The 24,906-nt window shown below is 46.9% G+C and overlaps 1 protein-coding gene across 7 annotated transcripts in view; it reads left to right on the top strand.

The window, feature by feature from the left end:
* Nucleotides 1–24,906, top strand: part of Ten-a (Teneurin-a transmembrane protein) — a 664,333-nt gene that overhangs the window by 225,921 nt on the left and 413,506 nt on the right. For all 7 annotated transcript variants that reach the window (XM_025300069.1, XM_025300070.1, XM_025300075.1 and 4 more), the window contains one exon: nucleotides 11,209–11,454. In XM_025300069.1, the coding sequence (XP_025155854.1) occupies nucleotides 11,220–11,454 (235 nt within the window). In that variant the 5' untranslated portion in view covers nucleotides 11,209–11,219. The remainder of the gene's footprint in view (nucleotides 1–11,208; nucleotides 11,455–24,906) is intronic.

The following is a 24,906-nucleotide window of genomic DNA, read 5'->3' as shown; positions in this document are numbered from 1 at the left end:
AAATGGTTCGTGCGACTTCGTGTTAGTGAGAAACGACGTTCATCCTAGTGGCATCCTAGCGGAGCCAAAGTGGGTTTACATCGCAGTTAAGTTTCGTCGTAACGCCCTCACGACGGTTAGATGCCGTGATGCTAAACCGTCGTCTTTCCTGCAGTCAGTGACGACGCCGTGCCGGCTGGATTTACCGACCATTTGGCAAATGAAGACGAAACTGCATCGTAGATTACGAGCCGAGAAAGAGGGAGGGAGGAAGGGAGGGAGAGAGAGAGAGAGAGAGAGAAACAGACAGAGAGAAAGCGAACTGGGAGTGTAGGACGCGATAGAGTGTCGAGTAGCTTAATGCATCCTATCGACGGATATAGACAATGGTTGACCATACCGCGACGATTCACGCGAAGGTCCGCCAATGTGTGCGCACAAACGAGACAAACGGACAAACAGAGAGCAAGATGGAGGAAGAGAGAGAAGGGAGATAACGAAAGAGAAAAGACAGACAGATAGAACGGATGAGCGTGTATATCGATGCTCCATGACTGAAGTTCTTAAGAGCGTTACAGAAAAGAAAACGAATACGGAGAAAAATTTGTAACAATGCAGGATAAGTCCGGGACAGATGGGCATAGGGGATAGATTACTATAATTGTTATAATTTTGTTAATATATGCTAGGCGTCAGCGCTGATGGATCAGTTGTGAGTTGAATATACCACAAGTAGATACGTCTCTTCCTGATGGACAAAAACACTGTTATTGTGAGTAAATAAATATCTTATGTTTCTATTAACCTCCAAGATACAATATATTTCACACATCGGAAAAATACCTTGCGAATGCGGTTTATTTTGAGTTAAAACATTAGACCTGGGCTTAAACGACTTAAAAAAACATCGTATTTGCGTACTTAACTTCAGAACTCGTCACCGAGACTACGTTTCACGCGGTATACGCATCTTTACGCGAACTCTCCAAACGGGATAGATTGTTCATTTTTATTAGGGTCAGATGGGCAGCCTACTCAGCGAGAAATAGCAAGCAATGAACATCGGATCGACGTTTTCTAGATGTTTTAGACGTATAAAAGTCGTCGACGCGATATCTATTCGATCATCATTTTTCCCTGGATACTTAACATTAAAAACTTCAGTACATTTTAAATAGCTTCTTGTTTCCTTCAAAGATGTTGAATAGATTTCTTTCTCTTTTCTTTTTTTAATATACAATGTTTTCCCATAGGACTTTTTACTGTGTTACCACTTTTCAACTTCCTCTCCAATGTTGTCCTTGGTTTCTAGAAAAAACCAAGAAATTTGTGGAAATGTTTCATTTTATTAATAATTAATAAAAGGATTAATAAAAAGGTTAATAATTAATAAAAGGATGTAAAATACTAAAAAAATTAATAAAGATAAATAAATTTCTACATTATTATAGACATGCCCAACTATCCCTTCGCATATGACCATCTATAACCCGGACACTTGACCATCTATTCCTCACAGAATATTTTTAATATTTCGTTATTATTGGTGCTCCATACATTTTTTTTCTTCAAAAATTATTCTGCACGTTAAACATTATCCTCTACTAAGTGCGTTAATATATTGTTGATCATTTATTGCAATAATACAAATGTGTTATTTCCAATTAAAAATGTCCATCTATCCTGGATGTATCCTACAGAAGAAAGTAAAAAGGAAGATAGATGTATGAATGTACAGAGAGTGAGAGAGAGAGAGAGAGAGAGAGAGAGAGAGAGAGAGAGAGTGAGAGTGTGTGTGTGTATGTTATATTTGATCATTTCATAATAAAACTACTTTTTTCGGGCAACGAAACGAACAGTGCCCTTTCCTCCGGGAACAAGATCTCCCCCCGCTCGAGATACGAGTAGTATTCGCACCAATGCGCCTGATATTTCCGCATTCCACTTCCGAGGTGCGCTTTCGAGATCGCAGTGTACAGAGAGAAGGAGAGGGAAGAAAGAGAGAGAGAGAGGAGAGAGAGAGAGGAGAGAGAGAAAGAAAGCGAGAGAGAGAGAGAGAGAGAGAGAGAAAGCGAGAGAGAGAGAGAGAGAGAGAGAGTCGTGCAGAGCTCTACGTGCGTATATCTGTGATTAAATAGAAGAGTCATTACCAAGAATAATTGAGCTTCAAAGAGTCGCTAACAATCGACTTTGTAATCACTGCAATCGAACGGAACGGTCGTTAGGACCCGATGCCTTCCTCCTCTGATCTCGAACGAGACGTCTATAAACGGAACGACGATGGACCCGGTTTGCTTTCTATCGACTGCTACTTTGAACTTTCGATAGCATTCGGTCTATGACACGTGGGGAGCTCTCTTTCGAAGTAAATTAAACGGAAATCGTTACCCTTCCTCTTATTCCCGGGGCGCATCACCTTCTACGCCTTTCACGGCGCCGCTTTCCGCTTCGCGCGCTGTTATTCGCGACGACGAATATGTCATCGATTCTCCGACGCGGAAATTCTTCCCCTTCGCGACACGGAGAATTAAATTCCTAATGAATCCATCTCCGTTTATCGCTTGAAGATTTAAACGCTGACACGCTGACGACCGTTACGCGGGGATCTAATGGAGATTCCTTCGAAATATAGAGATCCATATCGGGGAATGCGATATAAATAAAATTGCGACGCTGCGCATTGTTTCCTTTCCGCGCGACGACGAACGGCGGGAAAAAAATACGCCCTGAGAATTTGGCTGGAAGGTGATACATCTATAATTTGTCTGGCAAAAAGAACGCGGCTACACAGCGTGACGGGTATTCGATACTAACGCGTTCAGCGCGATAAAAATTTCCGGGAAAATAAATAGTGCTCTGACGGCGGAGCCACATTCGTGTCAATATATTCACGCCCTGGCGATGCCTCGCGGTTTTTCGATTTTGCCGGGGTAAACAAAATTTATGAGTAAACCGCTTCGCTGTAATGTTATAATGCCATCCATCCTCATCGATTATCACCGCTTTTAATAACTTCTATCTCGTCTCCATGAATCAACATCAATCGCGCGACAGACTTTGAAATATGTTTAAAACATCTTCTATCAGTCAAGTCATCCATAAATAATTTCGCTCGGTTTGACAAATTGTTATAAATTAAAACAAGATGTAAGCTGCAATTTGTGCGCGCGTAAAACTAACACATGTGCCAAAAGAGGGGGAGAGAGAGAGAGAGAGAGAGAGAGAGAGAGAGAAAGAGAGACAAATAAAAAGATTTATTCGGTTGAAACGCAATAATTTTGTTTGGAAATTCCTACCGCCGAGCCAATTTCGAGCTGCGTCCTCGCCTCACGAAAGAAAGAGAGAGAGAGAGAGAGAGAGAGAGGGGGGGGAGAGATGTCTTTGAAAGATAAATGACACAAAACGGCGGCGTTTAATGAGAAAAACCGACAGCGAGTGCAGGGACAAAAAGCACTTGCGGTGCTTTAAATGATCGTGATTCTTCACACGTACTTGAGGCACGTCGACATCGTCGTATTGACAAACCGAGCACCGTGGGAGGAAGAAGGCGCGTCGTTAATTCGCCAATACGAGCGATCCGCTTGAGCGGCCAAGCTCATCTTTGCGGGAGATAACGCCGGACGCGGGCACGGTAGGTCGCGACAAAAGTTAACGAGATGGTGTTAATTAAATCCCGCACGGTCGATCACGGGTGGGAAAATTTGACAATGGACGCGTGTATACGTAGATCACGTGCATATATATATATACACACACACACACACACACGCACATATATACATATGCGCGCGCGTACGTATATGTGCATGTGCACATACACGTCCGCTCGTCTATGCACCGACGCGCGCAACGTTACCGCGGCGAATCGGCTGGTGGGCACGGCCGGTGGTCAAACTCCGATGAATCGATGACCGCTTTTAGTAATGATGTGTACATGGCAGGCCATCCTCCCGATGGAACGCCACGCCGGGGTCAACGCAGGACGCCGCGCCGCGCGGCCGCACCGGAGGATCGTGTGTAGTGGCAGCCGGAGTTTGCCGAGGGGGACTTATTACGTCCCTGGAATTACCATATAAATTATCGCGTGATGAACCCGCCGGAGTGCGAAACCGTGCACGCTCCAGCCTTTGTCGAGGTTTCGGTTATGGTTAATCGGCCACGCCGTTTAATTGACATTCTGCACCGCAAAATGTCGCGGGGACCGCTGCCGCCACCGCCGCCGCCGCCGCCGCCGCCGCCGCCGCCGCCGCCGTCGCCGCTGCCGCTGCCGAACAATTTTCTTCAGCGCGCGCGACGGACGATCAGCGATCTCGCTTGTATTCGTTATTCGAGTCCCATTCGAGTTTCTCGCAAACGTCGATGGCCGTTACCGATTTTTGCCGAGAGGCGTACGGTGAAAGAACGCGCTCCCGGAACTCGAAAGGATTCTCTCCTTCTGCTCCTCCTCCTCCTCTCTTACACACACACATTCTCCCTTTCTCTCTCTCTCTCTCTCTCTCTCTCTCTCTCTCTCTCTCTCTCTCTCTCTCTCTCTCTCTTATTCGCAGCTCACGAGACAAGAGTGTTTAAATAGAGGATCAAAGATGAGTAATTGTGAGTCTTTCTCGGGGCCGGAGGGTAGGATGAGGGGGGGGGAAGGGGTGGAGCGTCTGTCGCGTTAAATATGCAGCGGGTAATATCTTGTATTCGGCGCGCCGTGCTCGCGATACAATTCCGCGCGTCCCGAATTAGCGCGGCAAAGCGCCGCGGGCACAAAGTAAATTCACCGCCCCCCTCCCCCTCCCCCCGCCCCGTACACGCGCGATGTGCAGTGTCTAAATTATAAACAGCTACGCCGCGCGTAATTAACGCGTATTCAAATTTCTATCGAGAGGCGAGGTCGGCGACGCACCGGGCTCGTTCGGAAAACGTTGTTAAGACCGGGGCCGTGTAATTATCCGAGACACGAGATGATATCGAGCCGGCCCCGGGAGATGAGGCGCCGTCCACAGCGGGGAGTGTGCGCGCGGCTGTGAGTGGAGCCAATATTTAAGACTCAAACTGCGCCCCGCCGGCCCCGGTGGTGCCTTGACGAGCGGAGGGGTCTCTCTCTCGTGCGAGGATCGATGAATATGCAAAAGTCTTTCGCGAATCATATCTGGTTACACAGACCTCCCGTCTATGTTTCATGCATTCAGATGCCCTTCTTACATCCTCCTCTCCTCGGAGGTGGATGGCGGCGCCTCTCTTTTGCAAGCGCGCGCGCGCAGACTTGAACAATGTCGTCTCTACCGTTACCTTCATTAGATGCCGTTTAAAAACCCGGTCCACATTTCTCGTGAAATTCCCGCCGCGACGTGGTATGCAAATCCCGCTCAATTCGCACGAACGCGGGGAAACTCTTAAAGCCTTTTATAGTATGCCTTCTCTAAGACTGAATTCGTGGTCTGAAAGTCGGAGCGCCACTATATCCTACCGAGTGTGGCTAGGTATTATGAGGCTACTTTCCGCGCTGGTTATACGCATGTGCATGTATGTGTATGTGTGTGTGTGTGTGTGTGTGTGTATGCGTGTACGCGTGCGTATATCTACGGCTGAGGATTTTTAACCCCTTTCTAAGAGGTTACACATAGCACTCGCGCTCGGTCTGATTTATATTTACGGAGCGGTGAATATAACGCGACACGCCGCGGGCATTACGAAATCTGACAAACACGTTACGAACGCGTTACGCATTTCTGAGCTGTCACGCGTTGGCGGCAGAGACGGACGCGATAATAACAGTGGCGAGTCCTTAACAGCCCTCTTCGCAAAGCGCTTTACATCGTGCGGGCCCGTTATATTATCAGACGCATATTACAAGCTATAGCAACGAGAGAGAGAGAGAGAGAGAGAGAGAGCCGAGAGAGAGAGACCCATGTCGGAACGGTTTACTTTATGTCCCCGCGAGCCCTCGGAGAAATTCTCTATTAAAACGACGAATGTCGTTGCCTCAACCGCCGTTGAGTGGGCGCCGCGCGCTTGGGCTTGAGGCGTATACAATGTTGCATCGCCGCTTTCTCTCCCGCAGAATTTTTCCTGCCGCCACCGCGGCACAAGCGGTCACGTATCTTGAATTTTCCCGTACTATGACGCGTGTAAATTTTGAATGAATCGAGTTGCCTCGCGTTGCGCCGCTCGCGCTTAGACGATATGAGCCAAAGTTCGTTTTTCGAACGGAAAGGCCGAAGCGTAAACTTTTACGTTAAAGGCAGTTCTTAGAACGCCCGAAAGCCGTTCCGTGATTTGATTGGTTAGATTTTTGTCGAAACTTTTTTGTCGACTCAAGGCACGCGAGAGAATGGAAAATCTCTGGATCTCACTGTTTTTGTACGTCGGCCTCTGTCAGAGCCCTCAAGCGCGCACTGTGTGCGTATGTGCGTGTATGTGTGATGAAATTTGATCGAACGTACTGAGTGTTAATAATCATCGAATTGACGCAAACGATGCGAAGCACCACTTCACACGCTATTGATAGACGTGTAGCGAAATTTACAGAGGACCATTTTAATGACAAACCGCTTCAGAGCTCAAGCCTCGCGTACGGGTTATTGCTGATCCCCTTCAAGACGTTATTTTAACACGTGATGGACCCGTCAATTTATAGCGAGACGAAAGATTGCAATATTTCCGACAAGCAGAGAGTGAAGCGCGCAAATAAAAAGTATAAACGAAGAGGAATAGTTCACGATGTAGTTGGAATAACAGAACAGCTTGTTCTCAATATATTACACCATAAAACTTTCGTGTAGCTATAAAATAAAAATTCTTCACTCCACCGTTTTTATACACGTCAATCAAAATGAAAACCCCAATCCCAAATGCGTACAATCTTTCCTATATAATTACCAAACTTTTAATCTATCCGCTCCTGCATGTTCGTCGGAGCCCCAAAGAGCGCTCCGCGTGCGACAATGTTTGATCGGAGACGCGCCGGGATTGTTAACAATCATCGAGCTGTCACAGAGCGATACAAAGTGTCACTTGACGCGTCATCGTAATCGGCTCGGTGCTCGTTCAGTTAAGAATCGTGATTACAAGAAATGTCGATCAATAATACGAAATCACGGAGGGCGGGGGGGGGGGGAGTATCCTTGAGAATCTCCTCTCGCCTCGGACCGAGGAGAGCCACTCGGCTGTGTTTGCGTCGTGTTCTTCGTTAACCCGACGCATCGCGGAAGGTTTCCGATTCACTTACGGTTTGACAAGTCGCCCACATTCTCGACGCACTTACACGAACGAAGGAGGATGTGAAGGGCCGACGAAACAAAACATCGTAGAGTGCCCTTGTGTGTAGAGGATGCGACCTGTTAGTCGCTATTGAGCCAAGTGAGAAAAGTGGCTGTGAGAGGTGCCTGGCAATGCATAAGGGCACGTTTCCAGAGGACGGCTTATTCCCCGCCCCCGACTCCGCCACGCACCAAGATTTATTAACGCGACGTACGCGACCGACGCGCCGCGGAACGTTTCTCCATAAATTCCAGATTCGCGAATTTCAATCGGCTCTTCGCGTCGACCGACGTTCGCGGCCGCGAGCCGTCGCGCGTTTAGCGGCCCCTTCCTCCCGTTCCCTCGCCCCACCTGGCCCCCTTTCGAATTACAGCGGGACAACGCGGCGCTCGTGCCTCCGCAACAGATCCTTTTTTCCATCTACGGCATTCGGCCGGACGGTCGTCGGGCCGTTTTTATGAAAACGTGATCGGGCCGATGTTTATCGAGCGCGAATTATAAATTCGCGACGTATGTATTACGTAAAGGTACAATCGTAATTGTACCTTTACAAACTCAATCTAGCGCGTATTGTTTGCCGCGCGGACACAAAATTTAATTTACTCCCGTCTCATTCAATTTTCATATAATATTTGCCGAGCAAATTCCCTGACCAATTTCTATCGGGGACGCTGCCGTCGGTAAACGGCCGTATATATTTTCTTTTATTGAAACGAGATCGTTTTCGTGCGATTGTTTTCTGTTAGCTTCGCGTATTTATATCACGTATCCGGAGGGCGCGCGCTGCTGCTGCTAAGTATTATTAATCGTGCAAATACGACCGCCGGGGCTTATCCTCGCGCGCCCCGACGATGACAATCATGGACCGGCATTAATTCCGTTCTTCGGCGGCGGAGGCATGAGCGGAAACGTAACACGGTCATTCCATCCGCGCGATACCGCTTGCCAAACTGAAATTTCATAGTCCAGGGAGCAGTGAGTGATCTTAAGACATCACTGTTCGCCTCTCCCTCGGAGCATCAATCAACGGTCCCTGCAATCAAGGGAGAGCAACGGGCGAGGACGTCTCCGTGGGAATTTCGAGAGGCATCCACCGCTCAATTATCCGCCGCTGTACACATTCAGCGTCTTATCGATCCGCGGACGTGTCTGTTCGGCCAAAGGAAGTGCCGCGAGAGCTCAGGATCTGCTTGAGCATCGCTTAACCGACAATAAAGTCGGTCGATAAATATTACGCTCGATATTGCGCAACATCGAGTTCGGAAACGCGAAGGCGCGAGGCGCTACCAAAGACGGCGGGTGAACACAGGTCGACTCGGGTCCATTTAACCCTTAAATAGGCGCATAGGGTCGAGCAGCTGACTTTAAACAGTGTAAAAAAGAAAAGAAGCCTCGGTATAGGTGTAGGATGGCTCCTCACTCCTCCTTCCCTCTCCCCCCTCCCTCTCTCCCACTACCTCACTACTATCACACTATCTCTTTCTTTCACTCTTTCCTTTTCCCTCACTCTTTCTTTCTCTTTAACTCTCACCCTCCCTCTCTCTCTCTCTGTTTCTCCCTGTCTCTCCCTGTTTCTTCCTGTCTCTCTCTCTCTCTCGCTCTCTCTCGCTCTCTCTCTCTCTCTCTCTCTCTCTCTCTCTCTCTCTCTCTCTCTCTCTCTCTCTCTCTCTCTCTCTCTCTCTCTCTCTCTGTCTCTTCCTAGCTCTCCCTGTCTCTCCCTCTCTTTCCTTCTCTCTCCCTGTCTCTCCCTGTCTTTTCCTATCTTTCCCTGTCTCTCCCTATAAATATACAAAATCAAGTTATGTTATAGAAATTAATAAGATCTGAAACGTGTAATAAAACTGTCAAAGTTTAGTATTGTTTTAGTAGGTACGCCCTATCTGGTTCTTTTAAAGATTTTTTAATTATACCGCAATTAAAAACAAATTTTATTAGTTTTATCAGTTGGCATATTTATTAATCTCTTCCAAGGATTTTTTTAGAATTGCCTTCATTTTGAAATGCAATAAACTTTAATAAAAACAGTAACAGGATTTTTATGTGTAAAGAATGCTATATTTTATTATAAAGTATGCTATATATGTAAAATAAAAAAATTTTGTTGTATACTAACAAAACTATAAAGAAATAAAGAAATTACAGTCTAAATTTCTTCGAATGGAAAGAACGAAAATTTTTACTCAATTTAAACAATAATAAAAATATTTCCTTATAAGGTTCTTACATGTATAAACTTACATATATAATATTGTCCTATAAGGACTTGTTAAACCATTTGTTATACATCTTATAGGGCCTTTGTCTTTCTATCTCTACTAGGGCCTGATTAATGTTGGAGAAAAATAATCAAGCCCTTATAAAAGCCATATTAATTTTTCTACTCGGGAAATTTTAATTATCAAACTGCACTGTTACACTCTGAATACCTCTTGGTTTACTTAAATTTCAAGAAAGAAGATAAGCGCTTACTTGTGCGATTTTGCCAGTGCGCTTACTCGAGTTAATAATCACTCAAATCCGTATTAACATCAATCGTCACTTGAAATTAATCACACCTGAGGCACCCGCTTTTGAATCCAGAGTTAGATTTGAGTTTTTCAGCTGAAGCACATGATACATGCGACATTCAACTGAAAAGCTCGTGTCTGACTCTAAATTCAAACCCGCGCGGAGGCAGGTATTATAAAACTATCCGGGAAAGCTTCCGTAGTCGAAATCGTTCAATTACGCCCTAGATTTCAGTTGCATTTTTTTTTTTTCTCCGGAGAGACGAATAATCGTTCCAATCGGAAACCGTCCGGAATAGTTTCGCAATTCCCGAGCCGAGTATCTCACTCGAGGGAAGTCTCAAGCAACGACCGTTTATACGGACGTAAGCTGCGGAATTTTCATGCGAACAAAACACGCTTCTGCTTCGACTCAAGACCACGAGCGAAGATCCAGCGCTTCTTCGTTGAATCGGAAATATCCGTGATTTTCCTCGTGTATTAAAAGCGGCAGCGCGTGTTAACACGCCCGGACGTAAACAAGCATGTCAGCGGCCGAGCCTGAATGATCTGCATTGAATATCGGCGAATGTCGAGTATGGAATTCGATTTCATTCGGTCCTGAATGATTCCGAGCAACGCCTCTGAATGCCTAATGAGCTACTGTTGTTCGACGTTGACGCATTATCGGCAGCTCGCGTAATGGCATCATTGTTATTCCGCGCGGCGACTTTCGTGCAACACTTGATTCGCCATTCGGTATTTTCGTATAAATCTCAAGATCCTTCGGCACGCGAGGAGACGTATTAAGAGCTCGCGCGGAATACAGCGCGCGTCCAGCTTGCATTTTCGAGCAGGTCCCCGACAGGTAGATCACTTTTGCGATTTATTCCCGGCGATTTTGTTCAGACTCGGACGCAGCGCGGAGATCTCTCACGCAGGAAAATGCGGAGTGCAACCCAATAACCGAGAAACGCTTCAGGGATGGCTCGGCACTTCAAGTTCTTCCAATTTCGCACTCGCTTTGAGACGTCGTTTCCGCGAGTTTTGTGTCTCGGTAATTCTTTCCGGAAACGACGCTACAATTTATTTCACCGAGCTTAATCGTTTACGCCGTCAAGATTTCTCTCTTCCTAACAAATTAAAGTAACGCATGGATGTCGTTGCTAGCTCCTCTCGGACTGTTTCCACGCGTTGAGTTGATTCGCAAAGTGTCACCGACGTGCTAAACCATCTCTACAACAGCGTCCCGAGAAAATTACAGACTCCCGAGAAAGAAACATAAATAACGCGGGCGTAAAGGGGGTAAAAACGGCAATTCATCTTCCTCAGTTTCACTCCGAGTCAATCGAAAGTACAAAACGCAGCGTCCTCAATCTTTGGCGACGCATCCGCGAAAGAAATTACCAACACCGGCCGCTTTCGACCGGTCGCTTTTCGGTAATTCCAATAAGCCAACACATTGCTGAGTAACATTGGTTGTCACTTGTCGCAGATGCCGCAGTGATGGACAGCGAGGGCACCTTGGGCCGCGGTCATGCAAACGGGGGCCGTGGGCTGCGCCGTCAGCGGTCCCTGGAATGGCGAGAACGGCGCGGCTACGGAGCTAGTGCGCAGTCCAGCAGCGACGACGAGGACAACGCGCGTCACGCGGTGGGGCCCGTGTCGAGCTCGTCGGCTACGAGGGGTGCGCGCAGTCCCGGCCAGGTGTTCGCCTCCATCCTGGCGCAGCAATACGCCAGTAAGTTTCCAATTGCAATCGCGAGATCCTTCCCCCTCCGGGGTGTGAATACAATAAGCAAGTTCGCGAAAGAAGAGCGCGCGAGAATTCGCATTGAAATAATTGCATTATCGGACATTAAAGCCGCGTCCCGGCTTTACGATCGCGGAGCGGCCGGCGTTATCGGCGAGTCTCGTTATCAGTCTGGCTGCGTGGCGTGACTTTCGCAACTACTTTAATTGCGGCGCGTCCGACTAAAGTTGCCCCCCTTTTTTTTTTCCTCTATTTGATCCGGTATACCAATAACCAAGTTTTACGTACCTCGTTCATCATATTCCATCAAACACCCTGAAGCCCGCCCATTCAGTCCGCTTCCCCTTAATCTCGCCTCGGCTTTCCACCAAACGCGTAGATTAAAGGATTTACGAAATTAGTTTTACTTCCTCGCGTCGTCTACAAGCACTGCCGGATATTACGTTCGAAGACCAAAATCAAGATTGCCGCGTGCGCGCGAGCGCGAGACGACGGAGAGACAGCGAGAGAGAGAGAGAGAGAGAGAGAGAGAGAGAGAGAGAGAGAGAGAGAGAGAGAGAGAGGGAGGGAGAAAGCGCAGGTCCCTCCTGATATAATGGGTGAACACTTTGAAAAGTAAATGAAGCCCCCGCGAACAATAACTCGCACAGGCGCGCGCATTATACAGCCGAAACATCGTTAGCCCTGCCTTGTACATTTGGTTGCTGCGCCAATATTGTCGTGCACCGTGGCGAACGTAAACACATCCCGCGCGAGCCTCCAACGACGATATAACAAACAATATCGGGGATATATCCTGAAGAATAACCGAGGTGAGGCGAATTGGGGCAGGGGTGCGCTGCGCTGCGCGGCCGTCTCTCTCTCTCTCTCTCTCTCTCTCTCTCTCTCCTCTCTCTCTCTCTCTCTCTCTCTCTGCGCCTCTCTCTCTCTCTCTCTCTCTCTCTCTCTCTCTCTCTCTCTCTCTCTCTCTTTCTCGTCACACATACGCGTCCCTCCGCTCGCACTCGCCTTTTCTCTCGTCATCTCGGCAGCCGCTCCTCGATTCCCACGAACGTATCATCGATTCATCTCGAGGCCGAGCAAAGTAGGGAACGGAAGGCGGCGCCGGCGGTACGAACGGACCAAGTCCGACCGACGGACTCGATTAATACCGCGACACACTACGGTTTATACTATATTTCTTGCCGCTGCGGTATCAAGCAAGTCCAGCGGCCCACCTCACGTCTGTCTGCATTTGTTCCAATTCACTTGCCGTCGATTACCGCGCGGCCCGAGGAGCAGAGGCCAGTCTCTCCTCGCCCGACATCCCCATGTCCCCTCGTCCTCTACCATTTTCATCCCTATTCTCCCATTTCCTACGCCCCGTGTCCGCGAGCCCGAACCCTCCTCGAGCCGATTTACCACTCGACTCGGTGGGCACGGTGCAGTGTCACGTAACCGCACTCGAAAATATATCGAAAGAGACGATGTACCGACAATGTAACGACTCGCCTTTACCCGCCCACAGCTCCTCCCGCTTGTCCCGTTCTGTTCCTGTGCTTCCTGTGTGCGCGTTCTCTCTCTCTCTCTCTCTCTCTCTCTCTCTCTCTCTCTCTCTCTCCTTCCTTCCTTCGTTCATAGGACACGCGCTTCATACGGCGAATCGATATTATGCATCCTCCAGCGGACGCGATGCAATCCGCAGCAGCGTTCTCTGCCACCGCGGATTCTTGAAATCGGTCGCGACCGACGGCGAGAGAGGCTACCGCGGCGGAGAGAGCGAGCACTACCGCGGAATCTCGTCGTTTATTAATTCGTCGTTTAATATCCATCTCTCGGCCGTCGGCTGGCGAAGTTCGTCATAATTAATAAGCGTGGAGGGAGCTTTGATGGAAGAACGGTCAAGGATTTCATTCGCGCGCTACCGTCGCGTTTGCACAGCTCGCTGCATAATGGGTATTAAAATTCTAATCGTTTCCGCGATAGCGCCGCATCCGTGTCGTCGTCGATAAACCTCCGTCGGCCGAGATATCGGCGACCTCGTCGAGGTGTAATCGCGAATTACCGGGCTGCGCGCGCGTCATCGTAATCGACAGAGCAGCGAATTAATAGTTCCACGTGGATACTTGCCGAATCGCGCTCATCTCTCCCTTCGTCTCTCTTTCTCTCTCTCTCTTTCTCTCTTCCCCTCTGCCGCCCCCTTTATGGATTTTTCTTACGGGGATGCATACAGGGTGTGTCACGCGACAACGCGTACAAACAAAACTCGTAAAACTGTAGGACAAATTTCTGCACCATTTTGCAAACAACCATGATTTTGAGATATTATTATATAATTATAGAAAATTGGCAAATAAGTGTGCGTGATGTGGCAGGATAAACTCATTAGACAAAATCTCGTTCAAGATGTCTGAATCTATAAACTATTCCTTGATGACAAAGAGACAATAAAGAGAAAGTTCCAATTTGTGGCAATCGCACTCGTTTTCACGATAAATCAATTAATATTCACATTTATCCTAAGCATACATTGCTGCTCTAAATTTTATACATCACGTATTACAAAATTCGGGTAAAATTAAAAGACGTAAGAAATGCTGAAATATTAATGTTGGACGTGTGTCAGTCAGATCTGTACTTTTAATTTCTTCAGGAATCTAAAGTGTCATGTCACCGTCATGATATTTCGGTTCATTTTTGAGAAAATATAAATCAGAATTTTGCCGTAAACTGTAGAAATATAACACAATTAAAATTTCAAATACTCATCTTCGTGCACTTGACTCGATACGTACATTATTAATTTATTAGTTTATTTTCACGACTGGATTACTTGGTCGCCAATTATGCATTATAATATTGTACCACCGCCTCGCACTCACTCCTTCAACAAATATCTCAATAATCATCGCGATTATTTACAGAATATACGGTAAAGGACTTTCTCTCGTTTAATTCGACGAGATCTATCTGCAGGCACACGAGCGGACGTACGAGTTTCCTCAGACACCCTGTATACGTCGTCCCCTTAGGACGTAACCTAAAGAGATCTCCTCTTTACCGTGCGCCTTCTTAGCTCGGATCAAAATACCCATTATGGCTTTCCGACGGACACGGAGGAAAGTACGTCTCTTTATTAATGGCATCCGATGTGTCACGTTACGAGAGAGGGCTCCGCGCGTCGATATAGATGGTGGCTCTTAATCTACGTCCGCGCAGTCATCGATATATCGATGTCTAACGGTGAGGACCTGTCCCTGAGTTTGTCCCGGTGCTGAAGCAGGCCTAGACATCGTACCGTCAGCTCATTACACCGAGGACGCTTCGTATCGGCGCTTCCGGAAAACAAGGCCATCGCACTGAAATGACGACACGCGTGGAAATCTCGCGTACATAATACGTATATTGCGTACCGTGCACACGCGGGATGCCTGACGATCGAGTCAATAACTGAATTAGATTGGGTCGAACTGAAGGAAAAATTCCTCTGCCATGCTGCGAACAACCACGTCAAATTTTGAGCTATTAATTGAAGATATCTGAATGAGATCGCGCACGATTGTATATCTCTCGTTAATTAGTAACACAGGATTTCAGGCATCTTTCTTTTTTTTTATTTTTGTAAAATGATGGCAAACTATTTCGTTCGCTTTGACTTGACTTACACGCAACGGCAGACATCGCTATCACAGCTCATTTAACGCGAATTGATTCACACGTCTTTAATCAATGACTCAACATCTTTCAAGACTGCAAAACAGTAGAGGAATTTTTTGTCTAGTTTGAGCCTTACATGTCGTCATCAGCATCCTGTAAATCGTTAAGCGACGTGTGTGTGTGTGTGTGTGTGTGTGTGTGTGTGTGTACATACGTATATATATATATATATATATATGCATATATGTATGTATAACATATACGATGGCCTCTCCTCCGGGAGATTAAATAAATTGGTAATTTAGCACGGCGAAATAAATACAATAGCAGTTACCGGGATTATTACGCGAGTGCACGCCTACCTGTTTATCGGGCCGTTCTGTTCGCGTTAATCAAATATTGTTTATACGTTATTCGCTGCACAGATATCGATACCGCCGTGCGGCGGCGGGCGTACGCGCGTGCCCGTTGTTGCACTGCCCTTTTTCGCAATTGCGAAAATTCACGCAGCGTGTGTATCGACGAGCGTAATACGGCGCGTCTCGAGCTTATAGTCGCGCGAGAGGAACGTTATCTGTAAAACCCGCCAAATATTTACGAGTCGTCCGTCGCGTGTCATTACGTACCGCGGATTGCGGCCGGTCGGAGAAATGTCACGCGGGAGCGGGATGAATAAAATAAAGTCAAAGATCTCGTAGAGCAAAGCGCGTTCTTAGTATTAATGGCGTCGGTAGCGAGAACTAAAAGCTGACTGCTCTCCCGAACTAAGGCTCGAGATCTTCTAACCGCGCTGAGCTCTCCTCTCCTCCATCTGGCTTCCGAGCATTTTCAAGTTACTACATACCACGGACTCTTAGCCCCGATGTATTCTCAAGGATTTCAGAAGACGAGGTTAAGCCATGGATAAATTTTTAATGGTCAGATGGAAGTTCCTGCTTCGCCAAGTAATCGTATGGTACACGTCAGATATCGGGTAGAGGGATTAGCGAGTTTGGAATTTACCAAGATATAACCGAATCGCGCAGTGGCTCGGCCGCTCGTGCGACGAAGCGTCAGCCGAATAATTCATCGTTTCTTTCGCCTCGTGCATCTCGAGCTGACAGCATTCATAGCGCGTTATTTTTACATGCATGCATGCCCACGAGTCGAAATTTTAATCTCGTTTTCGACCTCGATGTTTTATTTCGCGCTAATTCAATACTTCGATACAGCTTCGTCGATAGCTTTGGCGAATTGTAAACGTTCTCTGCCGTTTAGATTTAGAGTTTCTATGTAGATTAATCGATCCTTCGGACAGAGTCTATTGTTGCTTTAGACAGTTTAGATATCGAAGATAAAGACAGAATTTTGACTCGAGCAAAGTCAGACCTTAGATATGCCGTTTAACGTTAATTTTCTAGTCTGAAAATCTTCTGTTTGCGTTGTTGAGGAGGGTTACCCGCTTCTACGTGTCACGGCAAAGTAATGAGTTGAGGAAAATTGTAAAACTTGAATAGAGATGAGCTTGAGGTGGAGAGAGATCGAGGCGCGTCAGACACGCGTGGCGCTTACAAATTCCCGAGTATGCAAAATTTCCAAATCGCGTCCTCTCATCGTCTCAAGCTGAGCGAGTTGTAAACGGAGCGGCCACTGTGCGCCGTTAATTTTCTCCCTTCGCGCAAACGTTATCAAGAGTTTTAGCTACAACAAAGATTATATAACACGGAATCCTTACTCGAGTGTAACGGCATATATGCGAGAGTTGGAAACTCTAAGACGCTAACGTACGGGATTAGATATCTAGAGTTCCCGCAGCGAGTCCGGGAAATGGGTTACGGCAACGGTCATTAGAAGGTAATGCGAAAGTTTCGTCGGGAAAGAAAGCAACGGACCGGCGTTTCCACTTATTCCATCACGCCGGCAACTTACACACCGATGGCCGGCGTCGGTAGGCTATCAGGGAGGAATGAATAATTTAAAGATGTCGGATCGCGCGCGATCGGAATTCTCACATGTCTGGGGATCGCTTTGAACGTCAAATTACGAGGGGTCTCCTCTCTTCGAGCGATCGCTTGAATAATTGCGTTACAGACAGTCAATCCATTTAAATCACTCTATTGCCGACAAATGGTTCATTAAAATGCAGCGGATCGAATTCCTGTCGCGCCGATTGCGTAACGTTACGGGAATATCCCGATAAATTCTAATAAATCTTGTCGATGAACCCCAATACCCCGTCGCGGCGCGGCGGCGGCTCGAGCGAGGGATCGCTCGCGCGCTCACGTGGGGGCTAAAATTTGCGTTAAACATTGTTGGAAAATAACGACTCGCGCAACGGACGAGCGATGTCTCGGTCGTCTCTCTTCGCGTTTCCGCAGGATGCCTGTCACGCTCAAGCCAAAATCGCAAGAGCCTCGTCCTTGCCGAAACGCGCGCGACTCGATGAGCGTGTTGACGACGACCTTGGCAGTGCCGAGGGTTCGGCACATAATACTCGCGTAATAACGCGAGATCAAGATTGAAGAGGTAAGGTAGGCCTATATACCGTAGGCCGTAAGGACCACGACACGAGCCAGTGTGCTTGACTCAATGCTTCTCGCTCTACATCCCGCAGCAGCCGCCACCGCAACACGGTCCGGCGCGCCGTGCCAGTACATATGTACGGGTGTGTACGTTACCAATAAATTTTCCGACAAATCTCCTTCCTCCACTTTGTAGCCTGCTATCGAGCAACAAGCGCGCGCGGTGCCTGTTGTCTCGTCCTTAACACCGCCGTCACGTGAGGCGTGTGTAATTATATACGCGTTCAATGATAGCCCTATTATTCACGTGAGAGCGATGTTTATTGAAAATATTTGCCCTCACTGCGCTATCGTATACGCCAAGCGGCGATATCGCCGGGCGACGCTCCAACGGGAAGCACAATTTCGCCGCAGCGCTGCGAAGTAGTGCGTGTCAACGTTCGACCGTACCGCTCTCTGTGCGCGTTCGAGGGGTATTAAGAGTCGCTTATTCTCGCAATTCTATACATCGAAAAAATTGTATTCTTATTTTAAGAATTTCCCACTTACGTTTAGGATAATTTCTTCTAAAATAGGCACCAAGAACATTTTTTTTAACTTAAGAGGAGAATATTCTTAAGAATGTGTTAGTACCAGATAGATCTTGAGAAATAACCTTAACGGATATTCTTAATGTATATAAATGTTAATACAACCATATACGATAGATCAAAGTAAGTAAAAGCCAACGCTGCTATCAAATCGCAAAAAATTAAGGAGAGTTAATTAATTGAATATTAAAAATTAGGAATCAGAGTCTGCTCGACGCGGAAAGTTGACTCACCGTGTATACACTTTCTGCGTCGAACTGATTCTAATTCCCAATTTGTAATACTTACGTAATTAATTAACCTCTTGCGCTATTAATCCTCTTGTAATGCCACATTTTTAACGCAATTTTAAAGTTGCAATCCGATTTCAATGTTGGTTTTGATTTGCCTTTGATCTACCGCATATAATTATACTGCGAAAGCTATTTTTGAGATAAAAAAGAAAGCACACACTTTTGCATAAAGACATAATGCACAACGCATAAGGAAATGAACTAATCAGTCTTTCGTCTCAAACGTGGCGATAGAAATGAGGATTCTGATTGGTTCCTTTCCTTACTGTGTATTATGCCTTTATGTAAGAGTGTATGCTTCCTTCTTAATGACCGATCGACGACTTGTTTCTTGCTAGGCAGTTATTCTATTATAAAAGAGTATATTCTTAATTTTAGTACGTATTCTAGACATATCGACAAAAAGGAGAAAATATTGTTATAGATTAAGAGTATCTGTTAAGAAAGCTTAAAAAATATAAAATTTTCCTATATTAAGAATATAATTTTTTCGGTGTATGCGTTGCGAGCAAAATGTCTTTGATATCGGGCAAAACTCAATGTCAGCTTTCAAGCTGCTGCTGCGCCTTTTTTAGTGTCGCGACGTTAATGTATTTCCCGTGTATCGCCGGATGCTTCGTCTCATGGCGGTGGACTTTTGGGGAATGCGACGAGATTTGTATCGTTCAAAATTTGTATCGTTCGGATACTCAAATGCTCGAACATTTGTATTTGTGAAGATTTCGCTATTTGAGGAGAACGCGCCTCGAGGCTTCGAATATAATCAACAGCGACGGAAAGTCAGTGTTTTCAAGTTACAATTGCGCTTTCCTGCGACTTTGGTTTCTCGTCGATGAAGGAGATTAGAAGATCTTATCCGCGATAATATACAGGGTGCCGCGCCAAAATCCGGACAAAATTCAATTTGAATTTCCCGCCGTTCTATATCACTTCGAGAGGTCGCGATTGGCGTCCAAATAGCTTAACGCGTGTACTAAACATTCATAACCTCGAAACAGTCGCAATGTTGAAACCAAGTGCGGAGTATAATCGAAGAGCCGGGATTATCGAAAGTGTTCGCGCTGGGCGCTCAGCGACAGAAATCATTCGATTCTTCGGGTACCCAAAATCGACTGTATATGATGTCGCGAAGTATAACGAGTCGGAGAAGTCCAACGAAGGTTTTGCAACACTGGCAAGGAAAACTCACTCGAAGGAGCGCGTTGTCGGGAAATCATTCAACGGGCTCAGGAGCTGATTTTTGAGGATCCAGGGCAGTCGATTCGAAAATTGTCGTCGGTTGTCGGTGTGAGTGAAAAAACTATGCGTCGAATCGTCGAGGAGGACTTCCGCTACAAGTCTTATACAATTAAAGTGAGACAGATGCTTTCCGAAGCTGCCAGGACAAAGCGAGTTGAGCGCTGTTGTAACCTGCTTTTGTGTTCTTTACGAAACAATGCTGCCGGACGCCTCAGGCTTTCTCTGACGAAAAAATTTTTACTGTCGATGCGAAAATCAATTATATTGAGTAAATGTGTTCCTTTATGACCTAACAAACAATTTAGTAAAAAAAAAAAAATAATTATAAACTTCTCCATTTTTGCAATAAAAATTTTGTTTCAAAGAAATGTTTAATTTGTCCGGATTTTGGCGCCGCACCCTGTATATAATATGTAAATATAAGCATAAAATTGCGACGAGTAATCACGATAATGAGAGTAACGGAGCTCGCGGCTGTTGCTCCCGACAACGTAACAACCAAAATTACCCACCACACACAAATTGCGAACTGGATACGTATCTCCTCTTACTAACTCCTTTTCCTCCTACGCCACAGTGCTTGATCATAGAGCTCGCTTCGGGATTACGTACCGACGGGCGACCTCGCCGTAAATATCACTCTCGTTTGACGTAGATGTGGTTTCTCATTGGCAAAACAAACACGCCGGAGGTGAAGTTATCCTAACGAGGAATCGCGGCCCTTGATCTACTGAAAATCGTGTCTCCCTGTGCTTATTATTACCGCATAATAAGCTGCGGGCGAACGAGGGATTTTTAACGACCGCTATAAATTGCCGTCGCATTTATATGTACAGCCGGCCGAATCGTGGGGGGGACCGTAAGAATCGCGAGGGGTAACACATCGGTGCTGAGTCCCGAGCAAACCGAAGGGGTCCTCCTCGGCGAAACTTGCTGAGAATTTCTTCCCCTTCGGAAAATAATAATAATAATAATAATAATAATAATAGTAGCAATAGTAATAATAATAGTAGTAATAGTAACTACGTCGATATATCGCATGAATCGTGAACCGCGGCTGGATCGTTAGGTACCTCTAACAATTTAGCCGCTGACACACAGTTTGACGGTGTAACAACAAATACTCAACACCGTCGCGTATTCGGTTACAAGCAAAACCGAGATGGAGTGTCAAACACCGCTGCAGGCAATTAATAATGGCTAACGATCTATATACTTGATTTAATGAAACGCGTTATTACGCTCGGAGATTCAATGCAAATATCTGAATGTCCATCCGAAAATCGACCGGTGTCGGCACGCATCGCGCTCGCGGCGGAACCGCGCGGCCGCGGCCGCGAGTGAGCGAGCAGGAAGGAGAGAGAGAGAGAGAGAGAGAGAGAGAGAGACGCAACGTGATCATTCAATATCCGAAATTGCTTATATACGCGCCGCACACATAAAATTGTATATTCCGCGACTAACTTCGGCCGGACGATCAGCGCTCGCCGAGGCGAAATCAAATATTGGCCGCGCGCGGCTCGACGACAAAAACGCTCATTCTTCCTCGCCCATTCTTCTTCACTTTGCCGATGCTCCAAGCGGTCGTCGATTAGACCCGCGCGTGTGATGACCGGCGGCGGCGAAGTTTCACCGGCCGGGGGTCCGGCCTCGTGTCGCCGCTCTGTTTGTCGCACCCGATACTACTTCCCGACGGCGCGGCGCGGCGCGGCGCGGCGGGATGAGGGAGAGCGGGGACGTAAATGCCGTCGATGAGGAAAAGAAAAAGGAAAAAGGAGGGAAAAACAAGCGCAGCCGCGCGCGCGAGCGCGCTCGGCACCCGATACCGGGTTTCTCATTATTTTAAGTGACTTCAGAGGCAGCCCGGCGTGTATATGCGCGCCATATATCACCACTTGCCACTCAGCCCTGCAGTATCGTATAATCGAGTTGTCAGGCAAACTACCCCTTACGGAGAATGGGTCTACTATCGTTGTCGCCGCCGCAGACGCCACCGACGCCATAGTAGTCGCCTAATGCACGCGTTATTACGTTACGCGCATTTAAAACTCCCCTCCTATTAACAGTTCGCCATCCTCTGTCTGGATCGAATCCAAGGAAGGTGGCGGCGTACGAGACGCGCCGGGCAGGTGTAAGTTAGTCGTGTATTGCCGCCGTTTGGTCGGATTTAACGCGGCCGGAGATGTCGTTTAGTCGGCAGTCGCCAAACCCGCAGCGCGCGATTTCATGCTGCAATTTCGCGCGCGACGCGTAAGGTGATTGTCCCCCGATTTGCAACTGTCGCGCAACTGGCTGGTCGATTCTGCTCAATAAATCATAGCTAATGCGGATGCCCATGTTCATCTCGAACGGTGTATTCTTATTCCAAACTTTGACAGGTGTAACAAGCCTCGGATAAAAATAAATAAAAACAAATAAAAAGCCACGCTAAGAATTATAATGAGAAGCACGTTGCTGATGGCGACAGTTAGTCGCCGGCATCTCACGAGCTGAAAGTTCTTTAATCTTCTCAACACTAAACTATCAAGAAGGAAAAGAACTAAATTACCATGTATACTTTTTATTTGTTAGAGTTTAGCTTCACGGTAAGATTACTTGGTCCATACCTTACGAGAATCACGGAAGCGCCGATCGCGCATTTGTAACATACGCGATTCGTGTCGCAAGCGGGTTTGTTCTTTGCGCTTTACGGATGTTCTCTGAGCTTGCGATAGATTAGACGGTGAAAGGGCGAGAGGGAGAAGGGAGAGACACAACGGATTTCAGCAACGAATAGGGCGGTACAGAAGCGAGCGTTAATGTTATTTAACGACGATTATATCTAGACAGCGTGCGTAATTTCAATCGAAATGTCCAGTCGCGGCGATACGCGTACCTCCATCATGCGGGCAAATTGTTTCCAACTATACGCCGTACCGTCATATACGCGCACGCTATATCGTCCACATCGTCTCACGTCGTCATCCTCCATTACGCGAGAGTCGGTTTGTCACTTATAGCCGCTGTCCCCACTTCCGCGGTCGCATATCCCGTCAGACGCATAAGCAGCGCTCCTCTATTATTGCTCGCTTTGATGTCGCGGCAGTCCTTCGAAATACTGAATTAATTCCTGAAAGGGTACGCGCGCACGGCACCGGCACGGTACGACGGCACGACGCCGCGCTCCAACCACCGACGTGAGCGCCGTTGTTCAAGGCGAACGATTATATCGCGATAATTTTACGGCGTTTAACGCGCATTACGCGCGTCCAAATGGATTCGAGTGAAGTAATTCGCGAGTATAGAGAGAGAGAGATAGAGAGAGAGAGAGAGAGAGAGAGAGAGAGAGAGAGAGAGGGAGAGAGAGAGGGAGAGAGGGAGAGAGAGAGAGAGGGAGAGGGGGGGAGTGAACGTTACGCGATATCGAAATACTCGAGTGTGTCTGCGCCACTATCTCGTTGGTATCGTTGCACCGGGAGGGCTTGGGGGAGGGGAAAAAAGAGAGAAAGAGATATAAATCGCCTCCTAGAACGAGAACACTCCAGAGGCCCGAGAAATCCGAGCGAAAAGCCGATAAACCATGCTGGTTTTAATGAACTTTCATTTTTCCGCGCGAACCTTTGGGAATACAAGAATAACTATTTTATTTGCGCGTAAAAGAGACGGCGGAACCGACGCGGCTGCAATGTCGTTATTTATTACGCTTGTTCCGAACCTACTTGTAGATTCATAAAGAAGCCGCCCGCGGTTCTCCCAGCGCCGAGTGCGTATCAATCAATTGTTCAAGATGTCAGTGGGCCGTGATCTCGCGACGAGATTGGAAGTCGCAAGATTGCAGACGACGTTGATGAGAGGCAAACGCCGTTTTTAACATTGTTTTTATCAAAAGTAATCGAAAGTAAACCGCGGATCTACCTACGGATGTATATCATAAACTACTTTCACAAATCTCTTGATACTAGAGATGTGCGGATCAAGAATTTTTATGTCGAATCGAATCGAATCGAATCTATGAGATTTCATTCGAATAGAACCGAATCATTAAAAAATTTAACACGACTATTAAACATGCAGAAAACGATGAAAGATTTTAATATGAAAGGAAATATTGATATTGTAATATCATCTTAAAGTAAAATATATATTTAAATATTTAAAGTAATTTATAATTAAGTTATTAATTATAAGTTAAGTTAATTACAAGTTGAAGGTTCAAACATATGTACAGGCCCAGGTGGCCCGTGTTTTGTAGCTGATGCGCGCAAACGCTAATGTATTTAATTCGTATTCGAATCTTCGCGATTCAAAATTTTCGTATTATTCAGATTCGAGTCATAGGGATTCGGATTCGAATCAAATCGAATTATATTAAATTCGATTCGAATTCGAATAGTTTGCACACACATCTCTACTTGATACCGAATATACCACTGAAACGACACCGCGCGACACCACTGCATCAATCAGACTTGCACGATTCGTTGGTTTGCACGACATTTTCGTGCGATTTGTTACGTTTGATTCGGCTCCATTTGTAGCTTCATAAAGGAGCCGCGGTTCTCTGAATGCCAAATGTCCGCATGCCACTGATCGGGTCGCGACGAAGTCGGGAATCATAAAATTCGGAACAATGTTCATAACAGAAAACGCTCGATTTCCAACGTCAAATGAACGGGAGCAGAGCGCGGATGTCTGCTGTGCGCCAATGAGAATCTCTCCTGCGGGTCTCTTGAGACCAGCAATGGTCTCCGGAACGGAATGGCCGAAACTGACGCGTCAGATTTCGCGAGCGAAATGCTTTGCACGATTTATCGCGCAAAAAGAAACTGCATCTTCGTTCGCAGCTTCGACCGATCGGCGAGCTGAAGAACGCGAGATGCGCGGCCGCAAAATGCGTGCGCTCTGCGACTTCGCCCGGCGAGAGCATCGGCAAAATGTCTCGGCGGACCTTCACATTGTAATAATAACAACGCGAACCGCACATCCATATTCGTTTTGCGGAATAAGAGGCCGAGCCTACCTAGCGTAACTCGTGCGCGAGGTCACTTAATAATGCAGATGGAGAATGCCCCTAGTCCCGGAACACCATGTGTAAGTCATGATTAATATTTCAGTTGTCGACCAAGAGGTTGAGGGGAAGGCGCGGCGAGGCGCGGCGGCGGCGGCGGCGGCGGCGGCGGCGGCGGCGGGGACGGGGGCGGC

Source organism: Harpegnathos saltator, unplaced genomic scaffold (assembly GCF_003227715.2).
Source record: "Harpegnathos saltator strain DR-91 unplaced genomic scaffold, Hsal_v8.6 scaffold328, whole genome shotgun sequence".
Classification (NCBI taxonomy): Eukaryota; Metazoa; Arthropoda; class Insecta; order Hymenoptera; family Formicidae; genus Harpegnathos; species Harpegnathos saltator.
The sequence above is the reverse complement of the archived record's forward strand: the minus strand, read 5'-3'. Positions and strand labels throughout refer to the sequence as shown.